The sequence below is a fragment of the Callionymus lyra genome, chromosome 16 (assembly GCF_982586985.1).
Source record: "Callionymus lyra chromosome 16, fCalLyr1.hap1.1, whole genome shotgun sequence".
Taxonomy (NCBI): Eukaryota; Metazoa; Chordata; class Actinopteri; order Syngnathiformes; family Callionymidae; genus Callionymus; species Callionymus lyra.
The window spans coordinates 18,728,698-18,750,638 of record NC_141833.1 but is presented as its reverse complement, the minus strand read 5'-3'; the positions used below and the strand labels follow the sequence as shown (position 1 = coordinate 18,750,638).

The following is a 21,941-nucleotide window of genomic DNA, read 5'->3' as shown; positions in this document are numbered from 1 at the left end:
TCTTTTTTCTTTAGAAAGATGACGATCTGTGTTTGCCAGATTAAATAATAGAAAAGTAAATAAATAAATAAAAATAATTATATTAACTTAAACAAATGTTCATTTTTACTTTACTGCTGTTGAAGTTTTTATGTATTTTTTATGTATTTGTATGTATTTTTAACTGTGTACACGATACACAGTTGTTGGTGCTTTTGCTTTGCAAAAGACACTTTACAAATAGGAATTACTAATTTATTTTCACATTTATTTATCAAATTATTTTTACTTTCTTTTGACAAAAATATTTCATTTACAATCACAAAAATGGACAAAAACCTGTTATCAAAGGGCTTTTGATGATAATGACAAGTGTTGCAAGTTTTACATTTGTATATTATTTTATTATTCATATTACTTTTCTATTTATCCTCCACAAAAAAATTGTATTCCTAAACAGCCAGAGATGAATATTCCATATATTGTTAATATACTGAACATAATATAATGATATATAATATAATATATAATATAATAAACAGTAAAGTGGTTTCTGTTGATTTATTATTTATTCAATAAACAAATTATAAATATAATGGCTATTACAAAGACACTGTTTCTTTGACTGACAAACCATTGAATCAAGTCTTAACCTTGAGTGGTGGTTATTTTTAAACGAGGAGGTCACGTGAAGGTCACGACTCTTATGTCTTCTCCAAACAGTCTTTAAACGAACAGACGCCGACTTTAACGTCCTGTGAACACGAGTTCAATCTTTTATTTCATACTTTTATACGAAGCGTAATTGACTCGATCAAGGTCGCGTTTGTTTGGACAGGAAGTCGGTCCACGTCGTCTGGTTATGAGCCGTCGCTGGTTTTATCGCCCGCTTTATTACCCGCGGATATAAAGCGTCTTTAATTTGAGGCGCCGGAGGCGTCTGTGTAAATACTGGGCGCAGATCTGGAGCGTCGTCGTCACGAGTCACGAGTGAGATCTCAGGCGAGCGAAGGATCTTCACAAACACGTCCACGACGAACACGTCCATCACGACCAACATAAACACGCTGCTCTAAATACTGCTGACTCATCGTAAACCTTTGCAGGGAGTTTTTTCCCACGAGACGCCAAGATGTGTCGCTTGTAATCTTCCGTGCTGATTAGAAACAAAAATTCTTTCTTTCTTTTTAAGCATTTTCGTGGCGTTTATTTGATTTTAATGGATTTCCACTTTGACTCCTGGAAAAGATCCCGACTTTTTATTGTGTAAACAAATCCATAAACGCCAGAACATTCCGTCCTTTTGTCGCTTAATTGGCGTCATGACCGTGTTTCCTCCTGCTCGCCACACAACACTACACAACACTACACAACACAACACAACACAACACAACACAACACAGCACAACACGACACAAATACACACAACACAACACTACACAACACAACACAACACAACACAGCACAACACCACACCACACAACACAACACAACACAACACAACAAACCACAACACAACACAACACAACACAACAAACCACAACACAACACAACACAACACAACAAACCACAACACAACACAGCACAGCACAACACGACACAAATACACACAACACAACACAACACAACACAACACAACACAACACAACACAACACAACACAACAAACCACAACACAACACAACACAACACAACAAACCACAACACAACACAGCACAACACAAATACACACAACACAACACAACACAACACAACACAACACAACACTACACAACACAACACAACACAGCACAACACAACACAACACAACACAACACAACACAACACAACACAACACAACACAACACAACAAACCACAACACAACACAACACAACACAACACAACAAACCACAACACAACACAGCACAACACGACACAAATACACACAACACAACACAACACAACACAACACAACACAACACAACACAACACAACACTACACAACACAGCACAACACCACACAAATACACAACAGTCTTGGTGCTACACCAGTTAAAAACTCTAGCATTAATTTGCGATCACTGTGAAGTGAGTAATGTGGGAAAATACTCACACTTAGTTCTTTTGTGTTTTTGTAAAGATGTGTTAACACGACAGCTTTGATGAGATGTTTGTGTTGTTTCGGGGCCACATTGTGTGATTGTTGTGTAAACATATACAATTAGTTCTTGTTGAATTGTTTCTGATGCAATGTGAATGTGTTTGTGGTATCCCTTGTGTTGTCTCTGGGTCAAGGTGACCTGAAGGCCCGAAAACAAATGTGTCTGTGGTATTCCTTGTGTTGTCTCTGGGTCAAGGTGACCTGAAGGCCCGAAAACAAATGTGTCTGTGGTATCCCTTGTGTTGTCTCTGGGTCAAGGTGACCTGAAGGCCCGAAAACAAATGTGTCTGTGGTATCCCTTGTGTTGTCTCTGGGTCAAGGTGACCTGAAGGCCCGAAAACAAATGTGTCTGTGGTATCCCTTGTGTTGTCTCTGGGTCAAGGTGACCCAAGGCCCGAAAACAAATGTGTTTGTGGTATCCCTTGTGTTGTCTCTGGGTCAAGATGACCCGAAGGACTGAAAACAAATGAGTTTGTGGTATCCCTTGTGTTGTCTCTGGTTCAAGGTGACCGAAGGCCTGAAAACAAATGAGTTTGTGGTATCCCTTGTGTTGTCTCTGGGTCAAGATGACCCGTAGGCCTGAAAATAAATGCGTTCGTACCTGAGCTCCTCACATTCGCACCTGAGCTCCTCACATTCGCACCTGAGCTCCTCATGTTCGTACCTGAGCTCCTCGCGTTCGCACCTGAGCTCCTCACATTCGCACCTGAGCTCCTCACATTCGCACCTGAGCTCCTCATGTTCGTACCTGAGCTCCTCGCGTTCGCACCTGAGCTCCTCGCGTTCGCACCTGAGCTCCTCACATTCACACCTGAGCTCCTCACATTCGTACCTGAGCTCCTCACATTCGCACCTGAGCTCCTCATGTTCGTACCTGAGCTCCTCATGTTCGCACCTGAGCTCCTCATGTTCGCACCTGAGCTCCTCATGTTCGTACCTGAGCTCCTCATGTTCGTACCTGAGCTCCTCATGTTCGTACCTGAGCTCCTCACATTCGCACCTGAGCTCCTCATGTTCGTACCTGAGCTCCTCACATTCGCACCTGAGCTCCTCGTGTTCGTACCTGAGCTCCTCATGTTCGTACCTGAGCTCCTCATGTTCGCACCTGAGCTCCTCACATTCGCACCTGAGCTCCTCATGTTCGTACCTGAGCTCCTCATGTTCGCACCTGAGCTCCTCATGTTCGTACCTGAGCTCCTCATGTTCGTACCTGAGCTCCTCATGTTCGCACCTGAGCTCCTCACATTCGTACCTGAGCTCCTCATGTTCGTACCTGAGCTCCTCATGTTCGCACCTGAGCTCCTCACATTCGCACCTGAGCTCCTCACGTTCGCACCTGAGCTCCTCACGTTCGTACCTGAGCTCCTCATGTTCGCACCTGAGCTCCTCATGTTCGCACCTGAGCTCCTCATGTTCGTACCTGAGCTCCTCATGTTCGTACCTGAGCTCCTCATGTTCGCACCTGAGCTCCTCACATTCGCACCTGAGCTCCTCATGTTCGTACCTGAGCTCCTCATGTTCGTACCTGAGCTCCTCATGTTCGCACCTGAGCTCCTCATGTTCGTAACTGAGCTCCTCACATTCGTACCTGAGCTCCTCACGTTCGCACCTGAGCTCCTCATGTTCGTACCTGAGCTCCTCACATTTGCACCTGAGCTCCTCACGTTCGTACCTGAGCTCCTCATGTTCGTACCTGAGCTCCTCATGTTCGCACCTGAGCTCCTCATGTTCGTACCTGAGCTCCTCATGTTCGCACCTGAGCTCCTCACATTCGCACCTGAGCTCCTCACATTCGTACCTGAGCTCCTCATGTTCGTACCTGAGCTCCTCATGTTCGTACCTGAGCTCCTCATGTTCGCACCTGAGCTCCTCACATTCGCACCTGAGCTCCTCATATTCGTACCTGAGCTCCTCATGTTCGCACCTGAGCTCCTCATGTTCGTACCTGAGCTCCTCATATTCGTACCTGAGCTCCTCATGTTCGTACCTGAGCTCCTCATGTTCGTACCTGAGCTCCTCACATTCGCACCTGAGCTCCTCATGTTCGTACCTGAGCTCCTCATGTTCGTACCTGAGCTCCTCATGTTCGTACCTGAGCTCCTCATGTTCGTACCTGAGCTCCTCATGTTCGTACCTGAGCTCCTCATGTTCGTACCTGAGCTCCTCATGTTCGCACCTGAGCTCCTGGCGTTCGTACCTGAGCTCTGCTCCGTGCTGGGCTCCGGCTCGGACCTGGCGCTCCTCTGCTGGCTCTCGTCGGTGCTGGACTGCCTCTGGTCCGACAGGCTCGAGGGTTTGACGCTCTCCTCCTCGTCGTCCATGACGATGACCAGCGCCTGCTCCTTCTCCCACTCCGGCGCCTCCTTGGCCTCCTCCTCGACCGCCGTCTTCTGCATCACGGCGTCCACCGAGCCGCTGCTCAGCAGGGTCAGGTCGGCCAGACTCCCCTCCGGGTGGACCAGCCTGGAGACGTGAACGACAAGTTAACACAAACACACACACACTTGTGTGCGTCTACAAACCAGGCACAGGTGTGTTGATATATTTATGAGGACATTTTAAATCTTCAATTAAAACTGATAATGAACAAAACGACTCCCTCATTAAAACAGATGTTAGCCTGTTAGCTTAGCTTTCACTCCTGACTATGAAATACAGTTTTCCTGTGGTTTACGAGGACAGTCAGGTGTGTAAGTAAGTAAAAGTTAGTAAACTTTCTAGACCAGAGTCACAAGTGCTTTATGAGGACGCTAGCATGAACCAAGAGAACTTGCTAATGTTTTCAACTCACTCCACTTGTTCAGTGTACAAAAATAATTCACTCACCTCTAGCTAGTCTAGGTTTAAATCCATCCATCCATCCATCCATCCATCCATCCATCCATCCATCCATCCATCCATCCATCCATCCATCCATCCATCCATCCGTCCATCCATCCATCACTCCCTCCCTTCATTCACCCACCAATCCATCCATCCATCCATCCATCCATCCATCCATCCATCCATCCATCCATCCATCCATCCATCCATCCATCCATCCATCCATCCATCCATCCATCCATCCATCCATCCATCCATCCATCCATCCATCCATCCATCCATCCATCCGTCCATCCATCCATCCATCAATCCATCCATCCATCCATCGCTCCATCCGACCCTCCAACCCCTTCTATCCATCCATCACCCATCAATCATTCATCCCTCCAGCCACCCCCCTCTATCCATCCATCTATCTATCTATCCATCCATCCACCATTCATTCACCCCCCTCCATCAGTCATCCATCCATCCATCTCTCCCTCCACCTCCCTTCTGTCCATCCATCCATCCATCCATCAACCCCGCCTTTATCGATTCATCTATCATCCATCCATCCATTCTTCCATCCATTTATCCATCCATCCATACATCCATTATTTAGTTTGAGGAGCTGTGTTTACGTCACATTAAAAGATAGACAAGTAAATAAATAAATTAAAATTAATTATATTAATTTAAACACATGTTTATTTTTATTTTGTATGTATTTCTAACTACAAATTGTGTTGTTGTTGGTGCTTTTGCTTTGTTACCCTGGTCTACGTAAGGCAAATATAAATGACTAACTTTTTTTCAAGTATATTTATCAAATTATCTGACTTTCTTTAGACAATAATATTAAATTTACAATCACAAAAATAGACAAAAACCTGCTAAAAAAAGGGCTTTTGATGATAAAGTGTTGCATGAATAAAACATTTGTCCTCACAAGTACATGAACACGGTGAAGAAGGAGATGAGGAGCAAACATGGGAATCATCGGCTGGTGGTTCAGCAGATGAACAATAACATCATGTCAAAGCGTTGATGAACCTTTTTATGGATTTATATTCTCAGCTACGATCAACCTCTAGCTTCAGCTCTAGGGTCAACATGGAGGGGCCGCATACCAACACGAGCATGTGAGCCACAACTTACTTGCTCTGCTGGGAGATTTGCTGCTTGATGCTGAGAAGAGTTAGTGGGACACAAGACCGATAAGTCAGCAGAGAAATCATCACACAAGAGGGTCTGGTGCGAGGGGAACGAGGCTCTTGAGGAGGACAAGGTTCTGGTGGCTTCATGGCACAAATCATTGACCTTCAAACATGCGAGAGGAAGGGGTTCGAGAGGGAAAGAGTGTTGGAGTCCATCCAGGAAAACCGTTTCATTCCACATCATTCGAACGTCATAGCAGATGGAACATGGGTTTGAAATGAACGATGGGTCGGAGAAGAAGGGCAACATGGATGCTGAGGGATAAGAAACAAACACTAAAAATAAATTATTTATTTGAGGGAATTCTACAAGTAGTAGTAAGAGTAAAAAAATATATACTTGTTTAAAGTGTTTGATTTTAATATTATTTTGTACCAATATTATTATTAAGTCTGGAAGTTAAAGTGTCATTAATGGACCTGATGAACCTTTTTAACTTTATTCTTATTGAATAGCATATAGAAAATTCAACCTATATAAAAAAGAAACAATTAATACAATTTAAGAAAATCATATTAATATTTGTAAAATAATGTATTATGAATCACATTTTACAGTATAAATTAAAAAATATATATAATAATTTAAAAAAAGAAAAAAAAAAGGTCTAAGATGCTTGAAACTTGCTTAAAAAAAGGATAAAATGTCAATAATATGGGATTTTAATTACAAAATGAGTTTCAAAGTCTTTTTCGTTTTTTAAATAAATTGAATATTTATCATATGTAAAAAAATATATGCATCTGCTGGACAAAACCCAATATATTTAATGATTAAAAAAAGACTGAATATATTTAACGATAAAAAAAAAGATTGAATATATTTAACGATAAAAATAATTGAAAATATTTATAAATAAAAAATTATTGAATATATTTAATGATTAAAAAAAAGATTCACATGTCTAGGAGGTGAGGGAAGGGTCCAAAAAGTAGGGAGGAGAGGAGAGATGGAGGTGAGGGAAGGAGAGATGGAGGGAAGGAGAGATGGAGGTGAGGGAAGGAGAGATGGAGGGAAGGAGAGATGGAGGTGAGGGAAGGAGAGATGGAGGGAAGGGAAGGAGAGATGGAGGTGAGGGAAGGAAAGATGGAGGGAAGGAGAGATGGAGGTGAAGGAAGGAGAGATGGAGGGAAGGAGAGATGGAGGTGAGGGAAGGAGAGATGGAGGTGAGGGAAGGAGAGATGGAGGGAAGGGAAGGAGAGATGGAGGTGAGGGAAGGAGAGATGGAGGGAAGGAGAGATGGAGGTGAAGGAAGGAGAGATTGAGGGAAGGAGAGATGGAGGTGAGGGAAGGAGAGATGGAGGTGATGGAAGGAGAGATGGAGGTGAGGGAAGGAGAGATGGAGGTGAAGGAAGGAGAGATGGAGGTGATGGAAGGAGAGATGGAGGTGAGGGAAGGAGAGATGGAGGGAAGGAGAGATGGAGGTGAGGGAAGGAGAGATGGAGGGAAGGAGAGATGGAGGTGAAGGAAGGAGAGATGGAGGGAAGGAGAGATGGAGGTGAGGGAAGGAGAGATGGAGGTGAGGGTAGGAGAGATGGAGGGAAGAAGAAATGGAGGTGAAGGAAGGAGAGATGGAGGGAAGGAGAGATGGAGGTGAGGGAAGGAGGGATGGAGGTGAGGGAAGCGAGCACATACCCACCTACTCATGATCAGATACACTCGCCCATTGACTTTAGCGTGGCTGAGGAGAGAGAGAGAGATTGATAGAGAGAGAGAGAGAGAGAGAGAGAAAGAGAGAGAGCGAGAGAGAGAGAGAGAGAGAGAGAGAGAGCGGCGGAGGAGAGACGGCAGCAGAGTCACAAAGAGAAGCAAAAGCTGATGAACAAACGGAAATGATGGAAAACACGACAGAGCGCACAAACACACACACACACACACACACACACACACACACACACACACACACACACACACACACACACACACACACACAAACACACATCTTGAAGCTCACGCTGACGGAGAAGGTCGAGGTCATCCTGGAGTTTGTTCTTCAAAGAGGAACATTTATTTATTAGACGTTTAAAATGACATTTTAAGCCTCGGAACGAAGACGTTCGTCTCGTATTTTCATCTCTCGTGTGTTTTATTGTGTGTTTGGACGACACAAGGTTTGTGTTTGACGTCACGCGAGGAAAGTAAACAAAGAGTGTGTTTCCTCAACAGATGTTCTTCCAGGTCTGGAGTCACAGGAGAACATCTGACCTCCGACTGAAAATATCTGTCGTGACAAGTAACACAATCCACCTCCTGACGGACGACACTTTGATGAACTGATGAATCAGCAGGTTTTGAGGCGATAAAAACAAAACAATGGACGTCCTTGAAAAGTTAGAGGTGACAAGAGTAGGAAGTGAAGTCCTCTCACCTGTAGATGGTGCTCTGCTCTTTGGCCACCACGGCCTGCAGGTCGGTGAGCTGCAGGAAGCGGTCGTGGAAGTAGTGCAGGTGAAGGATACACACCAGCAGGAAGGACGTGGGGATGAAGATCCGCGTGAAGAGCTCCGACACCGAGAACTTCTCCAGACCGATGTCTTTGAAGCTGAAGACGGTAGAAGAAGCTTCAGAGGAACGTCAGCATGGACGTGAACAAGGTCAGGAGCACGAGTGGATTCATACAAATATTATAATAATAATATAATTAAGTTACTTTGACGACTCAAGAGTGTCTTCGTTGTGTTTTTCAACTTCCTGTCATGTTAAGATCTTCACTCAGACATGACTAATCAAACTGAGATGATGATCGATCGCGATCCATCAGACTGTTGTAATCAATGGAGCGTCAATAAAACAATCAAAACAAAAAAATAACAGAAATCTAAGATGTAAAATAAAGTATTATTTGTAAAAATAAGAATATACACGTGGAATAGAAAAAACTAAACATTTGTTAATTGAATATATTGATCACCTATAAAAAAATGTCATTAATTGGTTAAAAATATGTTAAATTTGCGGGGAAATCAACCAAATAATAATATATTTTTAATAATAAGACTGATTTATTCATTTGATTAGTTTAATTAATTTATCATTATTAATTATCTTTTATGGTAGAACATGGTAAAAATAAATGTTTATTTTCAAAATAGCGAAGGTTAAATATGCAATAAACTTACTGTAAAGAAAGAATAAAATGTAAACAACATAAAAATAATAAAATACTTTGTTAACAGAAGAAAAAACAGTGTTTTTAATGGAAAAGAAAATGTTTTGGATTTTTCTTTTTAACTTATGCAAGTAAAATGAACATTTAAATAAAGTATATATTTTAAATATTATATTATAGATCATCTTTTACAATAGAGATTATTAACAAAAATAATTGTTTAAAATACAAAGAATAAATGTCACTAATATCTGAAAACATAATTTTATTAAAATCAAAAATATATACATGTAATGAAAAAGAAAAAGGAAAAAAAAAAGGAAAAATTAAATGAAATTGTCCATTAAAATACTGTATTTTTAAATAAATCATATTCCATTACAGTAGAAAATATTTGACTAAAGATAATTATTTTTAAAATATTAAATTCATTATAAGGCATTGTAAAAAATTTTTTAAAAAAATGTAAATAATATGGAAATAAAATACTCACAAAATGCTAAACTAGGCAACTTAAATGTCCATTAAAATTAAGTATATATTTAAAATAATATTATAAAGAATATTTTAGAGTAGAAAATAACAACACAAATATGTATCTTTCAAAATATTAAAGGTTAAAGATGAAATAAACTTGATAAATAACATTGAATTTTAACTAATACTAACAGGAACAAAATCAAGATACTTTCTTCCACGAGTGAAAGTTCACGTCGGATCAATACGAACGTGATAAAGTTCCTGCGACGACTCGAGGGTCTTTACGACTCGAGGGTCTTTACGACTCGAGGGTCTTTACGACTCGAGGGTCTTTAAGACTCGAGGGTCTTTACGACTCGAGGGTCTTTACGAGTGCGATCGCACGCATCGACGACCACGTCTCCGAGTCTCGTAGGCGAGCGAGGAAAGAGTTAAAGAACTTTTTCCTGCACATTCCTGCGCGTCTGACAGCATCACCTGCGGCCTCTCGTCGTTCTGCACGACTCTGTCGACTCTTTGACCCGAAGACTCGTGGTTCCAGTTACGAACCTTGATCTAATCCCTGGTAGAACTTTATTGACAATCCTGGAGGTCAAGCGTTTGCTCCTCCAGGGTCGATACTATCTACAAGATGTTTTAAAAACCTCTTAAAAGCACCGCTGCACTTCTATTCCTGTCATTACGGTAGACCACCCAAACACAGGGCAGACGAGTCAAGAGTTGAACGAGCGTCTCGGCAGAACGATTCTTAAATGATGGACGGAGAAAGAAACATGAAGAGCTTTTTGAGGATGCGTGCAGCTGCAGTGATGAGTTCACTGAGGGGGAGTGAGATGAAGAGAGAGCTCATCTGGGGAGGGTTGTGTCGAAGGTCATTGAATTTAAAAGTTTGAAAGTTTTTCTATTTTTTCTAGAGGCCATTTACGCATTTAAAAATATGATAAAATCCTGATTCAATTGAAAAAGAACACCATAATAAAAAATACAATAAAAAGTAATTAAAGTATATATAAATAAATACATTGTTTGCTGTATTTTTTTTAAATAGATTTATTTTCAACCAGTTTTTTATTTGAACGACAGCAGCTAAAACATCTGAACACCGACTTGTCAACAGAAGAAAAAAGTCAGTAATAAAAGTCCAGGATTGAAAGTTTGTTATTATAAATATGTCAAATAGTTTAGATTCATCATCAGGGTTTGATTATTAATGTCTGTCCAGACTTCTCTCCGTGTTATAAAGTTGACAATCCTGTAAATATTTGTTTATCTTTTTCCACTTAGAGTCAACAGTAACACAATAAAAGTAAACACAATAAAAAATGTAATAGATGTCAGTTTTATTCTTAATAAATAAATACATAAATCTGATGTTTTTTTTCTTGTTTTTCTTGTTTTTAATTTAGCATTGTTTCACTTCACTTTTCAACAGAAAAAAAAGTCAGAAATAACTTTTATTAACAGAAGAAAAAACAGTGTTTTTAACGGAAAAGAAAATGTTTTGGAAAGATTTTTTTTAAATAAAAATAAATTTAATTTAAATAAAGTATATATTTTAAATATTATATTACAGATTATCTTTTACAATAGAGATTATTAACAAAAATAATAAAAATATAAAAATGACTGTAAACAAAGAATAAACATTTTATTAAACATTTAAAAAATATATACATGTAATGAAAAAGAAAAAGGTTGTTCTTTTTTAAAAAAAAATTCAACGAAATTGTCCATTAAAATAATGTATTTTTTAGTAAATAATATTCTTTTACAGTAGAAAATATTTGACAAAAGACAATTATTTTTAAAATACTAAAGATTCATTAAACATATTGTAAAAAAAAAAAGAAAAAAAAAGTCAATAATATGGAAATAAAATACTCACAAAATGCTAAAAAGAAACAAACTAGACAACTTAAATGTCCATTAAAATTAAGTATTTATTTAAAATAATATTATAAAGAATATTTTACAGTAGAAAATGACAACACAAATATGTATCTTTCAAAATATTCTTAATGTTTTGTTTTCTTGTTTTTAATTTAGCATTGTTTTACTTGACTTGGCAACAGAAAAAAAAGTCAGAAATAAAAGTGCAGGATTGAAAGTTTGTTACAAGATTCATCATCTTAGTTTGATTATTAATGTCTGTTTCTCGACATGTTATTAAGTTGAAAACCCTGAAGTTGTTTTTGGTCTTTTTCCATCAAAAATCAACAATTGCACGTTCGTAACAACCTCACTGCTGATAAAACAAATCAAAATGGCCTCCTGGACACGATGAAAAAAGAGTTTCTCACCTGTTTTCCTCCGTCTTGGTCATATTTCCTCTGAACTGGAAGGTGTAGACGCTGATGAGGACCACCATGGTGTACACGACCACAGACATCCAGAAGTACTTGAGTAACCTCCGCCACCACTCGTAGTCAACCTGGGAACCAACCAGAGTCATGACGTCTCGTCGGGATCAGGATCCAGACCGACACGAGTTTTATAGCCACAAGTCTGGGAAAAGGGATTTAGGATCTTTAGAGAGTCTGAGGCGAACTCTAAATTTAGATCGACGTGTTGCCCAGAAGTGTAAAACTGAATTTGATTGACAGCCCAGAGTCAGAACTCATTTTAAGAGGCTCAGAACTACATGAAAAGTATTTTTTTAAGTCTGATTTTAAATAAATTGTATTTAATTATTTAATTTTCTTTTGAATTGATTCTTTTAATGAGATTTTATTTAATTATTTAATGTTTTTTCTTCTTTTTAATTTTTTATTCAATTTTATTGAATTAATTCTATGTAATTAATACAACTTTTATTTGTCCTCTTTTTTATTTTATTTTATTGTATAAATGTGTTTTAATTGAATTTATATGTATTTGTTTTACTTTATTCAATACTGTTAAAATTTGGTGTGTTTACAATACTTGCAATAATTTCTGATTTATTGAAATGGTTTTTTTTATTCCTAAATGATTGAATTATGTAAATAATATTTATTTTGTTTTGATTTCAAGAATTTAAAAAATACATAAATAATTATTATAAAACGTTTCCACATTTCATTTTAATTAATGTTTGGTATTTTAAGTTTTGTGTATTATTTAGACACGTTTTAATTTAAAAAATAACAAGGAATAATAAAAGAAATAAATGTATTAATAATTTATAATCCTGTAAACTTCAACATAATGATTATTACATACAAATGAACTGATGCTATTCATGATTTAAAAATAAGTTTAAAAAATACATAAAATACTGATTTATAATCCTAAACACTGATGATTATTGAATTTAAATGTATAAATGTTTAAATCTAGAGTCATGTAGGTCGTGTACCTGGTAAAGTGTATTTACTCATGTACCTGGTAAAGTGCATGTACTTGTATACCTGGTAAAGTGTATTTACTCATGTACCTGGTAAAGTGCATGTACTTGTGTACCTGGTAAAGTGTATTTACTCATGTACCTGGTAAAGTGCATGTACTTGTGTACCTGGTAAAGTGTATTTACTCATGTACCTGGTAAAGTGCATGTACTTGTGTACCTGGTAAAGTGTATTTACTCATGTACCTGGTAAAGTGCATGTACTTGTGTACCTGGTAAAGTGTATTTACTCATGTACCTGGTAAAGTGCATGTACTTGTGTACCTGATAAAGTGTATGTACTTGTGTACCTGGTAAAGTGCATGTACTTGTGTACCTGGTAAAGTGTATTTACTCATGTACCTGCTAAAGTGCATGTACTTGTGTACCTTATAAAGTGTATTTACTTGTGTACCTGGTAAAGTGTATGTACTTGTGTACCTGATAAAGTGCATGTACTCGTGTACCTGGTAAAGTACATGTACTCGTGTACCTGGTAAAGTGCATGTACTTGTATACCTGGTAGAGTGCTTGTACTTGTGTACCTGGTAGAGTGCATGTACTTGTGTACCTGGTAAAGAGTATGTACTCGTGTACCTGCTAAAGTGTATGTAGTCGTGTACCTGGTAGAGTGCATGTACTTGTGTACCTGGTAGAGTGCTTGTACTCGTGTACCTGCTAAAGTGCATGTACTTGTGTACCTGGTAAAGTGCATGTACTCGTGTACCTGGTAAAGTGCATGTACTTGTGTACCTGGTAAAGTGTATGTACTTGTGTACCTGGTAAAGTGCATGTACTCATGTACCTGGTAAAGTGCATGTACTTGTGTACCTGGTAAAGTGTATTTACTCATGTACCTGGTAAAGTGCATGTACTTGTGTACCTGGTAAAGTGTATTTACTCATGTACCTGGTAAAGTGCATGTACTTGTGTACCTGATAAAGTGTATGTACTTGTGTACCTGGTAAAGTGCATGTACTTGTGTACCTGGTAAAGTGTATTTACTCATGTACCTGCTAAAGTGCATGTACTTGTGTACCTGATAAAGTGTATGTAATTGTGTACCTGGTAAAGTGTATGTACTTGTGTACCTGATAAAGTGCATGTACTCGTGTACCTGGTAAAGTACATGTACTCGTGTACCTGGTAAAGTGAATGTACCCGTGTACCTGGTAAAGTGTATGTACTTGTGTACCTGGTAAAGTGCATGTACTCGTGTACCTGGTAAAGTACATGTACTCGTGTACCTGGTAAAGTGCTTGTACTCGTGTACCTGGAAAAGTGCATGTACTTGTATACCTGGTAGAGTGCTTGTACTTGTGTACCTGGTAGAGTGCATGTACTTGTGTACCTGGTAAAGAGTATGTACTCGTGTACCTGCTAAAGTGTATGTACTCGTGTACCTGGTAGAGTGCATGTACTTGTGAACCTGGTAGAGTGCTTGTACTCGTGTACCTGCTAAAGTGCATGTACTTGTGTACCTGGTAAAGTGCATGTACTCGTGTACCTGGTAAAGTGCATGTACTTGTGTACCTGGTAGAGTGCATGTACTCGTGTACCTGGTAAAGTGCATGTACTTGTGTACCTGGTAGAGTGCTTGTACTTGTGTACCTGGTAAAGTGCATGTACTTGTGTACCTGGTAGAGTGCATGTACTCGTGTACCTGGTAAAGTGCATGTACTTGTGTACCTGGTAGAGTGCATGTACTTGTGTACCTGGTAAAGTGCATGTACTTGTGTACCTGGTAAAGTGCATGTACTTGTGTACCTGGTAAAGTGCATGTACTTGTTTACCTGGTAAAGTGCATGTACTTGTGTACCTGGTAAAGTGCATGTACTTGTGTACCTGGTAAAGTGTATTTACTTGTGTACCTGGTAAAGTGCATGTACACGTGTACCTGGTAAAGTGTATTTAATTGTGTACCTGGTAAAGAGTATTTACTCGTGTACCTGGTAAAGTGTATGTACTTGTGTACCTGGTAAAGTGCATGTACTTGTGTACCTGGTAAAGTGTATTTACTCATGTACCTGGTAAAGTGCATGTACTTGTGTACCTGGTAAAGTGTATTTACTCATGTACATGGTAAAGTGCATGTACTTGTGTACCTGGTAGAGTGCTTGTACTTGTGTACCTGGTAAAGTGCATGTACTTGTGTACCTGGTAGAGTGCATGTACTCGTGTACCTGGTAAAGTGCATGTACTTGTGTACCTGGTAGAGTGCATGTACTTGTGTACCTGGTAAAGTGCATGTACTTGTGTACCTGGTAAAGTGCATGTACTTGTTTACCTGGTAAAGTGCATGTACTTGTGTACCTGGTAAAGTGCATGTACTCGTGTACCTGGTAAAGTGTATTTACTTGTGTACCTGGTTAAGTGCATGTACACGTGTACCTGGTAAAGTGTATTTACTTGTGTACCTGGTAAAGAGTATTTACTCGTGTACCTGGTAAAGTGTATTTACTCATGTACCTGGTAAAGTGCATGTACTTGTGTACCTGGTAAAGTGTATTTACTCATGTACCTGGTAAAGTGCATGTACTTGTGTACCTGGTAAAGTGTATTTACTCATGTACCTGGTAAAGTGCATGTACTCGTGTACCTGGTAAAGTGTATGTACTTGTGTACCTGGTAAAGTGCATGTACTTGTGTACCTGGTAAAGTGCATGTACTTGTGTACCTGGTAAAGTGCATGTACTTGTGTACCTGGTAAAGTGCATGTACTTGTGTACCTGGTAAAGTGCATGTACTCGTGTACCTGGTAAAGTGTATGTACTTGTGTACCTGGTAAAGTGTATTTACTTGTGTACCTGGTAAAGAGTATTTACTCATGTACCTGGTAAAGTGTATGTACTTGTGTACCTGGTAAAGTGCATGTACTTGTGTACCTGGTAAAGTGCATGTACTCGTGTACCTGGTAAAGTGTATGTACTTGTGTACCTGGTAAAGTGCATGTACTCGTGTACCTGGTAAAGTGTATGTACTTGTGTACCTGGTAAAGTGCATGTACTCGTGTACCTGGTAAAGTGTATGTACTTGTGTACCTGGTAAAGTGCATGTACTCGTGTACCTGGTAAAGTGTATTTACTTGTGTACCTGGTAAAGAGTATTTACTCGTGTACCTGGTAAAGTGTATTTACTTGTGTACCTGGTAAAGTGTATTTACTTGTGTACCTGGTAAAGTGCATGTACTTGTGTACCTGGTAAAGAGTATTTACTTGTGTACCTGGTAAAGAGTATTTACTCGTGTACCTGGTAAAGTGCATGTACTTGTGTACCTGGTAAAGTGCATGTACTTGTGTACCTGGTAAATCGTATGTACTTGTGTACCTGGTAAAGAGTATTTACTCGTGTACCTGGTAAAGTGCGACGCAGGACAGAAACATCATCATGTAGATGATCTTGTACATCACGATGTTCCCCTCGAAGCTGACGAAGAAGAACATTCCTCCGCAGATGTAGACCCAGTATTTGACCAGCATGGCCATGACCATGCTCCCCAGAACCTGCATCAGGTCCTGCTCGTCGCCCTCCTCGGACTCCTTCTTGGCTGGCGACACAGGTGTGGACAGGAAGTGGATAAAGACTCCTGAGAGGGTTGTCTGTGGGGCTCACCTTTCTTCTGCTCCTCCACCTGGACCTCCGACAGTCCAGCTTCAGCCTCTCGTTGCTTCTCGCTTCTCTCCGTCAGAGTTTGTCTGAGCAGCAGCCAGAAGCTCAGCAGACACAGAACCTGAACGTCACCGTAACTTTATTTAAAAAACATTTGGAAAATTGACAAAATAAAATGTTTTTTTTTTCTTTTTTTTTAGCAATCCTATTTTTCCAAGATTATTTGAATTTTTTATTCTCACATCCTATTTCTATATTTTCTATTTCATCTTTATTTAATATTATATTTATATAATTTTATATTTTATTTTATATGATATATTTTATATATTTATTTAGTATTCAATCGTTTTTGTAAGACCGTAGAATTTTCTTTTGTATTTATGAGATTAAAGTTGAAGTTAAATAATTTATTACGAGATTAAAATCAAAGGAAAATAATTTATTACGAGATTAAAGTTTTAGGAAAATATTTAGAGCAAGATTATAATCGAACGGAAATGTTTATTACGAGATTAAAGTCAAGGAAAGTGTTAATTACGAGATTAAAGTCGTAGGAAAATATTAATAAACGAGATTAAAGTTTTAGTAAAATGTTTATTACGACATTAAAGTCGAAGGAAAATGTTTATTACGAGATTAAAGTCGTAGGAAAATATTTAAAAACGAGATTAAAGTTTTAGTAAAATGTTTATTACGACATTAAAGTCGTAGGAAAATATTTAAAAACGAGATTAAAGTTTTAGTTAAATGTTTATTACGACATTAAAGTCAAAGGAAAATATTTAAAAACGATATTAAAGTCGAAGGAAATGTTTTTTACGAGATTAAAGTCAAAGAATAATGTTTATTACGACATTAAAGTCAAAGAATAATGTTTATTACGACATTAAAGTCAAAGAATAATGTTTATTACGACATTAAAGTCGTAGGAAAATATTTAAAAACGAGATTAAAGTTTTAGTAAAATGTTTATTACGACATTAAAGTCGAAGGAAAATGTTTATTACGAGATTAAAGTCAAAGGAAAATATTTAAAAACGAGATTAAAGTCGAAGGAAATGTTTTTTACGAGATTAAAGTCAAAGAATAATGTTTATTACGACATTAAAGTCAAAGAATAATGTTTATTACGACATTAAAGTCAAAGAATAATGTTTATTACGAGATTAAAGTCGTAGGAAAATATTTAAAAACGAGATTAAAGTTTTAGTAAAATGTTTATTACAACATTAAAGTCGTAGGAAAATATCTAAAACGAGATTAAAGTCAAAGGATAATGTTTATTACGAGATTAAAGTCAAAGGAAAAAACTTTATTACGAGATTAAAATCGGAATTTATGAAAAACTACATGATAATTATCTGAAGTATTGAGAAAAACATTTATTTATTTATTTGTTTTTTCAAAAAATGGATTTTGATATAATAATGAATTATTATTAATTAATATTTAATTTTAAAAAAACAAAGACCACACTTGAACCTATCAGGAAGTATTTGAAAGACGTCGTAAAGTCAATCATAAGGTCACTGAAGGTCGTGGACAGAAACGAAGAACGACGAAAACAACGGAAGGAAACGACCTCCCGACCTTGGACGAGAGCGAGTGGAAGACGTTCATCTTCTTCACGGAGAGTCCGGCCACGTGGGTCATCTCCTCGAAGCTCCAGATGTACTGCAGCACGATCAGCAGGTTGCCGTAGGCGACCATGAAGGGCGAGGTGATCATGGCGTAGCGCCGGCGGTCGCGCACCATCCACAGGGCGCACGACCAGATGAGGAAGACGAAGGTCAGCCAGCTGATGTAGGTGATGCTCCAGGCCTGAGGGGGACCACAACCATGACTCCCCCTCTTTGAACCCTTCTGACCTTTGACCTACCATCATGGCGATGAGGGCGCAGATGTAGCTCTGCTTCATGACGAAGTGGAAGACCTTGACCATGGCGCCGACGCCTCTCTTCTTGATGTCTTCCTCGTCCTCCTCCGCCGACTTCTCTCCGTCCTCCAGGTCCGACCCCTCGGCCGGCAACGACACTTCGTAGACGCTCTCGTCCTTCTTGTCTCCTGAGACACATGGAGTTTTACTTTTGGTCCTTCAACGTTTGGATATGACGCGTAAAGAGATGATCAATGTTTGACTTAATAAACTACATTAGGGAATAAATGAGTGTCATCAGAATATTTGTTTTTCCTAAAGCATTTAATAGCTTTTTTTAAGCATTTAAATTGATTATTTTTACTATTTAATTTAATAATTGATGTATTGAAAGGTTTCATTTGTTTTTACCTAAATGTCATAATATTTAATGATCCATGTTAATTGTTTAAAGCTTAATATTTAATATTTAACATTTATACAGTATATACTTTTTTAATATTTTATTTTAATATTTAAAAAAATGTATTTCATATTTTACATTTATTTTTTTTATTTTTTTATTTATTTATTACATTTACATTTATTTTTTATTTTTTATTTTAATTTTTTTTAAATATTTTAGATATTTTTATTTTATATTTAATATTCTTTCTATAGTTTACAATTTATATTTTATTTTTACATTTTATTTTATTTTTATATTTTATTTATTTTACATTTGTATTATTAATGGATTGTTTGTACATAGAAATGTATATTCTAATTGCAATAATATATATATAAAAAAACACTTTAGAATTCCACATATTTTTTACCTCATTAAATTCAATCTAAACAAGGTTTGGTATAACAATGCTAGTATTTTGTAATTTAACTATTTAAAAAAGTATTTCAATGCTTAAAAAAACTACTTCAATTAGGAAAAAAAATCAAAAAATCAAAGATTCAACATTTGAAACATGAATTCAAGCATCATTATTCTAATGTCACTCAAATACTTCCATAATATTTTCCCTCCTGATCCAACTGTGTTTCTTATTCTGTATTAATTACATTTTTCTTTATATCTCAGTGTGAGTTTTTGTCGTGTATTTACATTTTAAAACTTTTTACTCATGATATAAAATGATTGACATAGAAAGAAAGAAATACATTTGTTACGACTTCAAATAACGTCAAAAATATTTAGGATTATTTATGTGTTTTACAATATTTCCTAATTTCAAAACAATTTAAAGTATTGATCAAACTGACCTGGGAAGTCGCTGGGCGTGTCCATCTTGTACTGCGGCGTGGAGTAGAAGTCCAGAACCACGGGTCCGTTATCCGTGACGTAGTCGAACGACGTCCCGTTTAAAGTCGGCACCGCCTGTCGATCGTCAGCAGAGACTTACAGACAACGTTCGACCAATGGAAACACGTCTAGAGAGTCACGTGACACGTGTGCACAGAACTGTCGTTCAAAGCCGAACTATTGTTTTAGTGAAGTTTGGCTTTGAAGTTCAGAGAGAAACTGCTTTACTTTTCACACTTTCTGCTCCTTACAAGAAAATATTCTTGTGTTCATGTATTAAATGTTCCGACGTATTTTAATTACTTTTAAAATCCTTTGTTCAATTATCAAATTTTATATTTATATTACAATAAATTACAATTTATTTTATAATAACTTTATCAATATATTAAGACTGAGTACGAGGGCCAAAGTATTTATGACGAGATTAAGTATCGAGAATAAAATCAAGAAAAATACTTTATTATGATATTAAAGTCAAAGTAAAATATTTATTACGAGATAAAATTCAAAGGAAAATATTTTATTATGAGATTAAAGTCGAAGTAAAATATTTATTACGAGATAAAATTCAAAGGAAAATATTTTATTACGAGATTAAAGTCGAAGTTAAATATTTTATTACAAGATTAAAGTCAAAGTAAAATATTTTATTACAAGATTAAAGTCGAAGTAAAATATTCATTACAAGGTTAAAGTCGAAAGAAAATATTAATTATGTTATTAAAGTCAAAGGCAAATATTTATTACCAGATTTAACTCAAAGTAAAATAGTTTATTACGAGATTAAAGTCAAAGTTAAATAATTTATCACGAGATTAAGATAAAGGAAAATATTTAATACGAGATTAAAGTTAAATGAAAATATTTAATACGAGATTAAAGTCAAAAGAAAAATATTTTATTAAGAGATCATAACGAGAAACCAGAACTATTAAGTTATGTTTTAATATTCACAATATTTAAGAAAATATTGTTTTTCTAGGGTTTTATTAAACGTGAAGACATGATAGCATTATTATCGATGAAAAAAATATTTACGATTCTTATTTTATAATATATATTTTTTTTTTAATTCAATAAAATAGGTGATTATTATATTATTATTATTATATTATATTTAAAAATAAAATACATTCAATTTTTCAGTAAAAAGATTTGTGGTATTTTAATAAAAATAAATACTAAAACAAATACATTTTAATTGCATTGGTTCTAAAGAAGCTCTATTCAGATGCACTGGTTTTATCCGGAGCGTCAAAAGCGTTTACTTTCAGGCTCAGATTGGTGACGAGCAGAAACAAAGGTTTATCTTGTAAAAGTCTGTGATCTACGGGCGCTCGTGTGAAAAGCACTCTGCAGTGAATCAAGAGGTTGAAAAGACTCTGGATCACCTCCGTCGTACTCATGCCGTCCTGGGTGGAGAGCAGCTGTGCAGCAGGAGGAGAGAAGAGCAGACAAGGCATGAAACCCTCACTTACGGTGGCCCTGGAGGATTCTGTGCCTCGGGGCCTTTGAGCAAGGCAGTGTCACGCTTGATGTTTTTAAGATGTGGTTTAGCAACAGTAGTAGAACATTCAAATGTTCAAATGAAGGACATACTTGAATTTGAAATCAGCTTCTAACGCATTTTTCTTCTCAGGGGACATTTTCGGGTCACTTTACACATTACCATAATATTATTCTTGGCTGAGGACGAGAGGATACAGTGGACTCCAGCCACTTTTAAAGCTGATGTTTGGACATATTTTTGTTTAAAAACTAATGAAAGCAGTTACGACTTCGCATGTGGTCTGTAAATACTACAACATCAGAGTCAAGTACTCGACAATACTAGACATATATCCTTGTTACTACAGTATCACTATATATCGTATTGTTGACCCTGTATCATGACCTGCATCGCATCATGAATAGAAAATATCAGTACACATAAATATCTATTTTCTTTTCCACGATAGTGTTTTGATATTCAACATTGTTATATTTAACTTCTGGCCACTAGATGGCAGCAGTCATTACGTCCTTCGCATCTAAAGGAACAATGAAATCCCGCAAGAT

The 21,941-nt window shown here is 37.2% G+C and overlaps 1 protein-coding gene across 2 annotated transcripts in view; it reads right to left on the bottom strand.

The window, feature by feature from the left end:
- piezo2b (piezo-type mechanosensitive ion channel component 2b) overlaps positions 1-21,941 on the bottom strand; it is a 117,104-nt gene that overhangs the window by 41,138 nt on the left and 54,025 nt on the right. Inside the window, exons 10-18 of one of the 2 annotated variants that reach the window (XM_087810878.1) lie at positions 21,275-21,310; positions 19,841-19,955; positions 18,587-18,771; positions 18,298-18,528; positions 16,708-16,825; positions 16,449-16,642; positions 12,032-12,162; positions 8,511-8,684; positions 4,317-4,582 (exon numbers count right to left, since the gene is read on the bottom strand). In XM_087810878.1, coding sequence (XP_087667004.1) covers positions 4,317-4,582; positions 8,511-8,684; positions 12,032-12,162; positions 16,449-16,642; positions 16,708-16,825; positions 18,298-18,528; positions 18,587-18,771; positions 19,841-19,955; positions 21,275-21,310 — 1,450 coding nt within the window. The remainder of the gene's footprint in view (positions 1-4,316; positions 4,583-8,510; positions 8,685-12,031; positions 12,163-16,448; positions 16,643-16,707; positions 16,826-18,297; positions 18,529-18,586; positions 18,772-19,840; positions 19,956-21,274; positions 21,311-21,941) is intronic. The other variant, XM_087810877.1, reaches the window with a different exon arrangement.